General features: G+C 38.1%; 1 protein-coding gene across 1 annotated transcript in view; it reads left to right on the top strand.

Moving 5' to 3' along the window:
* LOC109849553 (40S ribosomal protein S29) overlaps positions 9,309 to 9,642 on the top strand; it is a 4,732-nt gene continuing 4,398 nt past the window's right edge. The window contains exon 1 of the mRNA XM_020419395.1: positions 9,309 to 9,459. Coding sequence (XP_020274984.1) covers positions 9,398 to 9,459 — 62 coding nt within the window. The 5' untranslated portion in view covers positions 9,309 to 9,397. The remainder of the gene's footprint in view (positions 9,460 to 9,642) is intronic.

Genomic DNA, 9,642 nt, shown 5'->3' with positions numbered 1-9,642 from the left:
ATGAACACTGAAAATGTACTAGGTTCTAATTAGAAGCATACCAGAGCCAAAAGATATGATCTTGATGTTCTATTGGGGTGAATTTGATGTTGAAATGGTTGCAGTTAATGGTTTATTTAGTTTGGTATTCTGGACGCTCATTTAGCAAAATGGTTAAATGAGCGGTAAGATCCACATGATCGCTAGTATACGGCTTGCTGTTAGGCTGTTAGCTCATGCCTGGTATTTTATGGGAATTTGCGTGAGCTCATCCTCATTCAGTTCCACACTAGAATTTTGATTGATAAAGTCAATTGTCGTGGAAAAAGAAAAGAATTGAGTTGCTAACGGCTACGACAAGGCGATCTTCGCCCCGATGCTCAGATCCCACCAGCGATATTCAGAGGCTTCTAGCAATCGAGTTCGGATTCGACGAGGAGTTCGCGAATCAATGCTTAGATCGCCTTGTCGATCTCTATGGTAATGAGCTCAATCGAAACCCTAATATTTCTCAATCCCAACCCCTTTCAACTTTGAAGTTTCGAATTTCCTTTAGTTTTGAGATTGATTATGTAAATGGACACTGAAAATGTACTAGGTTCTAATTAGAAGCATACCAGGGCCTAAAGATACGATCTTGATGTTCGATTGGGATGAATTTGATGTTGAAATGGTTGCAGTTAATGGTTTATTTAGTTTGGTATTCTGGACGCTCATTTAGCAAAATGGTTAAATGAGCGGTAAGATCCACATGATCGCTAGTATACGGCTTGCTGTTAGGCTGTTAGCTCATGCCTGGTATTTTATGGGAATTTGCGTGAGCTCATCCTCATTCAGTTCCACACTAGAATTTTGATTGATAAAGTCAATTGTCGTGGAAAAAGAAAAGAATTGAGTTGCTAAAGTCGCTACTAAATCAGAGCACAAACAAAAATTAAGAGCAAAGCAGCTTCCTCTTCTAGCCTCGGAACAAGACTTCATTAAAAGGCTGAGCACAAAGTACATACAGTAAGTACACAACTAGAGTAAACGTTGCATTGTTTCCAACAGCAGCCACTGCTGTCATCACCACCAGTAGCTGATCTCTGTGGGCGAACAGGTTCATCATTTGATGGCCTAGGATTCTGAAATTTCTGATGCCAACTAATAGGACTAGGAGAAGCCTCTCGCCGTTCGTTATCAACATAAGGGGCATGATCGTCACTTGGAATTTCTGAACGATGAAGTTGATCATCTCTGATTTCTCCATCATCATACGATGCAGGTGAACGACGAGAAGGTTGATCACGAATAGGTGAGTGTTTGTTTTCTGTTGTTGACTTTCCATACCGGTCAATGCTCCTGCTCCGACTCCTGCTCCTACTCCGATTCCAGCCCCACCCAGAAGGTCCTCTTTTTGGACTTGGGCTGCAGCTATTGCTCCGGGCTCTAGAGATGGGCTTGGACTCCTGATGTGCTCTTTATATGTAATAGTTACATGTGCCTGAAAACATTGCATTGCAGAGTTATATATGATATATTGATGTGCAATGTTGCATGCCAATTCTTGATGACCATTTTGATTGTTAATGTACATTTTGATTGTTAATGACCATTTTGATTTGTTCTAATAGAATCACATGTTGCAGATTTCAAAATACAAGGCAGATATTCAGAGGCTTCTAGCATCTGAAGCTGAAATTAAAGAATTAGCATTCAGTTATGCTGCTGTATTGAAGGAGAAAGAGGTACGTTACTGGCTTTCGAATATATCTGCGTCATGAGTGTTCCATGTGGGCCTTAGTTGTGTGAGCTTATAGCTTTGGCGAGTCTGATTAGCAACCTCTGGTTATCATATAGTTTTGCAATTCTTGATGCATATTGTATTTATCTCTATTGCGGTTTCCATTTACTGTTGATGTAAGAAATAGAAGGCGAGCAGTGATGGTTAATTGTTTCCATGAGCTCTTTTGATGTGTTTTTCTCTAGTATAGTTTTTTCGTCATGGACATTGTGATTTTTTGGACCTAAGGTTTGGATTTTTGACCTTTGATTATTGAAGTTAACTAGAGTAGTTCCATGTTTCTTAGTTAAAATAGTTTGCATTCTTTTTCTTCGAACAAGTATTTGATCAGGGTTTGCCTTATAAATAAAAGATAAAAGTTTTTTCTTAATTATCATAATACTTAGTGTTACATGTCTTCAGATGCATATCTACTCTTCTAGTTGTGCAAAAAACTCATAAAACTATTGAAAAATTTGCTAATTGATGCTCCCCAATGTATCGTGGAGACTAGTTTACTGCATCTATTTCTCTAATACACATAATAACATAAAATAGAATCAGGCCTTTTTATACTGTAGTTTATTATGCTCTTATACTAGAGTAGCAAACAGATATATTCTTAACCAAATGCAAACGTATTCATTGGAGATATGGAACAGTCATCATCATTGCATCGGTAAAGTTCTTTCGGTTCTTAATAATTAAGATGTTAACGAATGATCAACTGTATACTCTCGAAATCTTAATATTTGAACCTAGAAGTTGCTTGCATCTGTCATGTTTATACGTGTTGCTCCTTTTACTCTATATATTATCTAATAGACATGAACCTGGTACAAGCAGTGAATGAAGTTTGGGAGACATGAAGTTGGAGGAGGAGAAGGCTCGAGTGCCCAAGGCAAACCCTTATCCTTACACTACAGACTATCCAGTGGTAAGGACCAATTCATGTGTTTCATTTTCATTACTTTTTCCTAACATATTCTAATTATTATTTTCTACTATTTAGATACCATCGAAACCTGAACCAAAACGGTGCACAGCCTGAGGCTTTCCAATTGGAGAGTTTGATACGACATGAAATAGAGATGCAGAGAATAATGGAAGAAAAGGAGAGGATGGAGAGAGAAGAAGCACAAGAAAGATTGTTTAAAGCACAACCAATAATGATAGAGTATTTTGGATCTATGTCAACAATTTAAGTATCGCTTTAATATTTTGGTGAATGTATTATTTAAATATAATTGAATTTGATATTGGAATATAATGAGATTCTGTTGAATATAATTAGATATGATTATATGATTTGATGTTATGCTATATTGTGTACATATGATATTATATGCCGTGCAAAGTAGGTTCTGCACACAAAAAAAATAAAATAAATAAATACTATAGCAAGTATCCTAGACGGAAATTCCGTCTAGGATGTTCAAATTCCGTCTAGGATACCTTTTTTAAAAGAAAAATAGGAAAAAAATTAAAAAAATTAATTTCCGTCTAGAATGAGTATCCTAGACGGAAATTTCCGTCTAGGATACTCATTCTAGACGGAAATTTTTTCCGTCTAGGATATGAGTATCCTAGACGGAAATTTCCGTCTAGGATACTCATTCTAGACGGAAATTTTTTCCGTCTAGGATACGTTATTCTAGATGGAAATTCCGTCTAGAATAATCTATCTAGGATGTATTCTAGACGGTTTTGAATTCCGTCTAGAATATTCCGTTTAGGATGTATTCTAGACGGAATTTCCGTCTAGAATACTACATCCTAGATGGAAATATACTAGACGCGTATTCTAGACGGAATTCCGTCTAGAATACGCATCCTAGACGGAATTCTGGGTATCCTAGACGGAAAATTCCGTCTAGGATGCCTCATTATTTAGTAGTGTAATGTGAGATTGCTTGAATTTTTTTCTGCTGAAAATAGAAAACCCACATATCCTTTTCTTGTTCAATTGTTCTATACTAATATAGAACGTGTTGGAACTATTGGTTGTACTGAAAAACTTAAAACTCTTGTTAAAGGAATAGAAATTGAATTGACTACAAAGTCAATTGGAAAATTTTTTAATATTCCTTTTCAAGGAATCTCTCTTAGGTCAATTAGAATGAATGATTCAGATTTATTATCTAATCATATATTTCTTCTTGGTCATAGTAAACCTTTAAATAATTCAAACAAACTTCGTCCAATTCCTAGATTCATTGCACAAATCTTAGCGTATAACTTGTTTCCAAAAACTGGGAGTTTCTATTTCATTTCCCTAGACTTAGCAAAAGCACTATATGCTATAATGAGAAATATCCAAGTTAATTGGGCAGAAGTTTATTATGACAATCTTCTGATAATACCAAAAGGATTTCTTTCTTATGGTGCCTTTTTAACAAAAGTCTTTGACAAATTCCATATGGATCTTCAGTCTGAAAATTCTGTTGTCCGTTCCATTGAATTCTTTGATTCCAATGCCCTAACTAGGATGAAGTTAACAAATTTTGAAATTCATGAACAAAATCCTCAAGATGAACCTCATCCTCATCAAGAAGAAATTCCACAAGATATTTCACAATCTTCAACTCAAGCAGGACCTTCTACTAGTCAACCACCACCACCATTTCCTTCAGAACCTTCATATTTTTCAGATGTGCAATACAACACACTATCTGCACGTATTCTTGAACTTGAAACTGGTCAAAGAGCTCTATACAACACACTATCTGCACGTATTCTTGAACTTGAAACTGGTCAAAGAGCTCTATATTCTCAGAATTCCTATATTATTAGTAATCAAGAAGAGCTAATCAAGAAGTTTGATGACTTGGACACAAAGCTTAGCACATACTTTCAAGGACATCAACCTCCTCCAGCACCTTAGAAGTCTATGCATGCATCATATTAGATTTGGATGTTTTAGTGTTTAGTTTCAAAACAATTATGTTCTTTTGTTAGTTATCTATGTTTAAGTATCAAAAACTATGTAGTTGTGGGTTGTTATTAAGACATATGTAATGTGTTATGTTGCTACTATGTCAAGTATGTTGATTATGTGTTTACATTACTATGATGTTGTTTGGATAGTTAATATATGTGCTATATATTTTAAACAGATTATGGTGATGAACATTGTGGAACTTTTGGTCTTTATGGCAAGTCTTTGCCTACATATTTGGATGAATGAAGTTATGGATTATGTTCATAATCTGGATGATTTGTTTGAAGTATTAGCTCATGTTGAAGAAATAATGTCATGTTTAGCATAAATGTTTATCTCTTTTTGTTGATAAGAAAGGGGGAGAAATGGTATAAATATTAGATTTATGTAATGTTATAGACTCTAATATGCATATATGCAGGGGGAGTAAGTATGTTTATTTTATAATGTTTAAATTTGTTTATAAAATACATACATGGAGTAAGTATGTTTATTTTATAATGTTTAAATTTGTTTATAAAATACATACATATGCATAAATTATTTGTTATCATCAAAAAGAGGGAGGATGTTAAATATCATGTCTCCATGATATTATTTTGATGATAAAAATGTATACAATGTGTGTTATACAAATGCACTAACTTTTATATGCAGCTTTTAATATCAAAATATGAACAAGTGCAAATTGAGTTTAAGGCATTATGAAGTGAAGAAGATGAAGAACATATGAGATAATGTATTTTATATTTTCTTTACTTAGAATTATTGTACAAGCCTTGATCACTCACACACACACACACACACACACACACACACACACACACACACACACATAAATATTAGAACACACTAACACAGGCTTAGTGTGTTGGTTAACTATAGAAATCCCCTATGTTAACCATTAGAGTTATAGTTAATAATTGAGTATCAAAACATTTAATTCATATTTTTTTACTCTTAGTAGTCGACTAATTAGAATAGTAGTCGACTACTCATGTATACGACCTAAATATAAGTTTCTGTCAGTTTACAGTATAGTCGACTAATTTGAATAATAGTCGACTACTCAAGCTTATGACAGAAATATAAGTTTCTGTTATTTTACAGTATAGTCGACTAAGTGACTTTATAGTCGACTATTGAAGGCAAAATACATTTTTTAAGTTTCTGTCTAATTACAGTATAGTCGACTAATGACCTTTATAGTCGACTACTGAGAAATTTCCCGACTTCACAGAGTCTGTTTAAACTCAGCGTAGTCGACTATTCTGTCTTGTAGTCGACTACAGATACAGTTTTTTCAGATTTTAAAGTTTGAATTAATGACTGTTTATAGCCGTTTTTAAATGTTTTTAAAGTTCAAATAATTGTCTTTTCAAGGGCTATAAATAGGTTATTTGTTTAGAAAAAATGCAGAGACTTACATACCCATAAGCTTTGATCTTTGTGCATTTTTCAAGTGTAAAACATTCAAATTTTGAGAAAAAGAAAAGTTTCTGAAATTGCCTTTGAACATCATTCAAATACTTATTGTTTAGGCAATTTACAGAAGTTAGAATCATTCCTAAGCCACTACTACACTACACTACAAATCAAGGCTTATAGGAATCAAAATTGTTACTTCAAAAGTTCTCTCGGTTTGTGAGAGGTGTTAATTTCTTGGTTTAGAGATTGGTGTGCAAATTGGCAAGGTGTTTGTCAATTGGTGTTGTAATTTGTAGGGACTTACAAATTGGTCAGGTTTGCTTTTGATTTTGTAAGTTTATTCAAAATCATAGTGAAAACTCTCAAGCGGGATTTGCTTGGGGACTGGATGTACACCGGATTGGTAGAACCAGTATAAAACTTTGTGTTTGTGTTTATGAATTTCTGAGATTGCTATTTTTCTTTGCAATTTATAATCTACTTTGCTTAAAATTTAAAAGAATACTATTCACCCCCCTCTAGTGTTCTAGTGTATCTATTTCAGATCCTACAGAGTTATCCATTATTTTTTGACTTTTAATTTCCGATTTTAAAATAATAACATCATTTGTTGCGACTTTTCCCTACAAAGCATAATACTCATTATAAGGGAAAATTGCTTCTAGGCCCCAAATTTGAACTTTCAATGTGCCCCAACCCCTCCTATTTTTTTAATGTGCTTTAGCCCTTTTTTTTTGAAAAAAAAGTGCCCAAGGCCCTATCATTATGATTCCAGCTCATGTCAGCAGTTGATTAGACATGCCAGCTCATGATTAGACATGTCAGCTGGCTTAAATCCTAAATTTATCCTCCCCTTTCTCATGCCAACGGATGTTAACTCTTACAGTTAACATGTTAACTCTTGCAGCTAACCTGTTTACTCTTACTAATGTGCCCACGCGAAGTTCCTCATGACGGTGCGGCGACGGAGCGGGAGAGGGGACAGAGGGGGACCGGAGGAGGAGGAGGGAGGTGTAGGGGGAGGTGTAGCGGGGGAGGGAGGCGGGGGAGGGGAGAGGGTGATGGGGAGGGACGGCGGGGGTGGGGAGGTGTAGGGCGGAGGTGTAGCGGGGGAGTAAGGCGGGGGAGGGGAGAGGGTGATGGGGAGGAGGGGGGGTGTGGGAGGGATGGGAGGTGCAGCAGGGGAGGGAGGCGGGGTGGAGGCGGAGGAGGGAGGGATAGGGAGGCGGCGGGGGAGGGAGGGAGGCCGAGCGGGGAGGGATGCGCGACGCTTGGGGAATGCGCTGGGCGCGGAGCGGGGAGGGACGGTGGGGACGGAGGATGGGGGAGGGCGTGTGGGATGGGGGAGGCCGAGCGGGGGGATGCGACCGACGCTTCGGGAAGGCGCTGGCGGTGGAGGGGGGGGGGGAGAGGCGCATGTGGGGGGGGAGGAGGCTGAGCGGAGGGGAGGATGCGAGACGCTTGGAGGCTGCTGGCGGCGACGGGTGGGGGTGGGGGGAGGTAGCGTGTGGGAGTGGAGGAGGGGGTAGGAAGGAGCGGTAGGGGAGGGAGGTGGGGGCGGGGAGGAGCGGCGGCTGCGGTGGGTAAGGCCAAGGAGGGACGGCAAAGGAGGAGGAGGGAGGTGAAGGGAGGGCAAAATCAGGTTTTTGGACATGGAGGGGCCTGGACGTAATTTTTTAAAAAAGGAAGGGCTGCAGCACATTAGTGAAAGTAAGGGGGGCTGAGGCACAATAAAAGTTTGGTTTTGGGGCCTTGAAGCAATTTTCCCTTATAACAATCCTGAGGGGCTGTTTGATTCCTTTTTTTGGGTGGTAAAAGTGGGGAAAGTTGTCAAAAATGTCAGCTTTTTGGCAGCTTTCCCCCAAAATCACCCCTTAAAAAGGTGATTTTGGGAGAAAGCTGCCAAGAAGCTGACATTTTTGACAGCTTTCTCCTCTTTTACCACCCAAAAAAACCTATCCAAACAGCCCGTGATTAAAATGTTAAAAGCAAAAGAATTGAAATATAAATCCCTATCAGGTGTCTACACTTGCAGCTAACTCCTCCGCTTTTGTGCTCTGTTGGACTTGCACTCGATGAGGGGTGGGGAGTAGGGATGGGCGTATGTCCTTTTCAGTGGTCTAGTTTAACATAAAGATGGGATAAGGAATACATTTTACAAACATATCCAACTTGAGCGAGGCCATGCACTTTGATGGCTAAATTATTTGCGAGCGACAAAATTTTTTTTTTCCTCTTTCTTTCTTTTTTTGTTTGATAGCTATACATAGAGATTCTGAATCTTAGACGTATATATTTTCAATGTGTCCAGCCGTCCAGGTTAGCTTGCAGTATTCTTAAGGACTTGTTTGGATTGAGGGGAATGAGGGTGAAGGGAAGTTAGGGGAACCATTCACCTCTATTCACTTTGTTTGGGAACACTTAGGAGGTGAAGTTAATTCACCTCCATTCACCTTGGTTCACCCCCTAATAGTATAAAAATTATTACCCCTCAAATTGGGGTGTAACCAAGGGGAAGGGAATTCCCTTCCATTCCCTTCATTTCCCTTCCCTTCCCTTCACTCAGTTTCCCTTAACTTCCCTTCACCCCCTACAAATCCAAACAGACCATAAGCTAATTAACTACATTTACACATAAACAATGAAAGTTGATTCCTGACCTAAAGAAGGGGGAAAAAAAGCTAAATATCAGAAAACCCCTCTTAACTTTAAATGATTGTCAAATAATCCTCATAACTAAATTAGCTAAATTGTTTAGGTAAATAATCCTCTTAACTTTGATAGCTAAATAATCCTCTTAGCTAAATTGTCAAAAAAAGCTAAATATCCGAAATTTATGGCGTTTTCTGATAAAATCTCATGTTAAAGACAGTTTTATGATAAACCCTAAAGTTAAAGGGGCGGGATTTTCTAATATTTTCAAAGTTATGGGGGTGATCCGTTAATGGTTTAAAGTTAAGGGGGTTAAATGGTATTTAGCAGATTGGAGCAGGATTTGGGCCTAAAATAGATTTGTGAAAGCTTTTATTAGCCCAACGACATTGGCCCGTTCGGATATTTAGGGGTCTGAAGCACTGTCTGGGCCTGGAATTAGATTTGAGAAAACGTTTGTTAGGCCCACGGGATGGACCCTGTTGAAACGGTGCCCAATTTGAGAAGTTAGGGTTTCCAGAACTATTAAAACCTAGGCTTGCGCCGCATTTAGAAATCTCGGATCAAAAGCTTAGAGCGCCGCTGTGAGATTTCTTCGAGAAAGGGAGAAAGGGAGAGAGGGAGAGGGAGCAAAGATGGGACACTCCAACGTTTGGAACTCGCACCCCAAGAACTACGGCCCTGGATCTCGCGCTTGGTATCCGATTTCGATCCCTCAATCTTGTTTTTGATCCAATAAACGAGTTTTAATAAGTTTTTTTTTTCAAATTTAGGGCTTTGATTGCATTTAATGTACTCTTTCGTGAATATTTGTACTGCTGTCTTTAATTTGGATTTATTTGGATTTTAGTGAGTTAGCAATGGATCTTAGTTGCAATTT

Source organism: Asparagus officinalis, chromosome 7 (genome assembly GCF_001876935.1).
Source record: "Asparagus officinalis chromosome 7, Aspof.V1, whole genome shotgun sequence".
In the NCBI taxonomy this organism is placed as follows: Eukaryota; Viridiplantae; Streptophyta; class Magnoliopsida; order Asparagales; family Asparagaceae; genus Asparagus; species Asparagus officinalis.
This window is presented reverse-complemented; position numbering and strand designations above follow the sequence as displayed.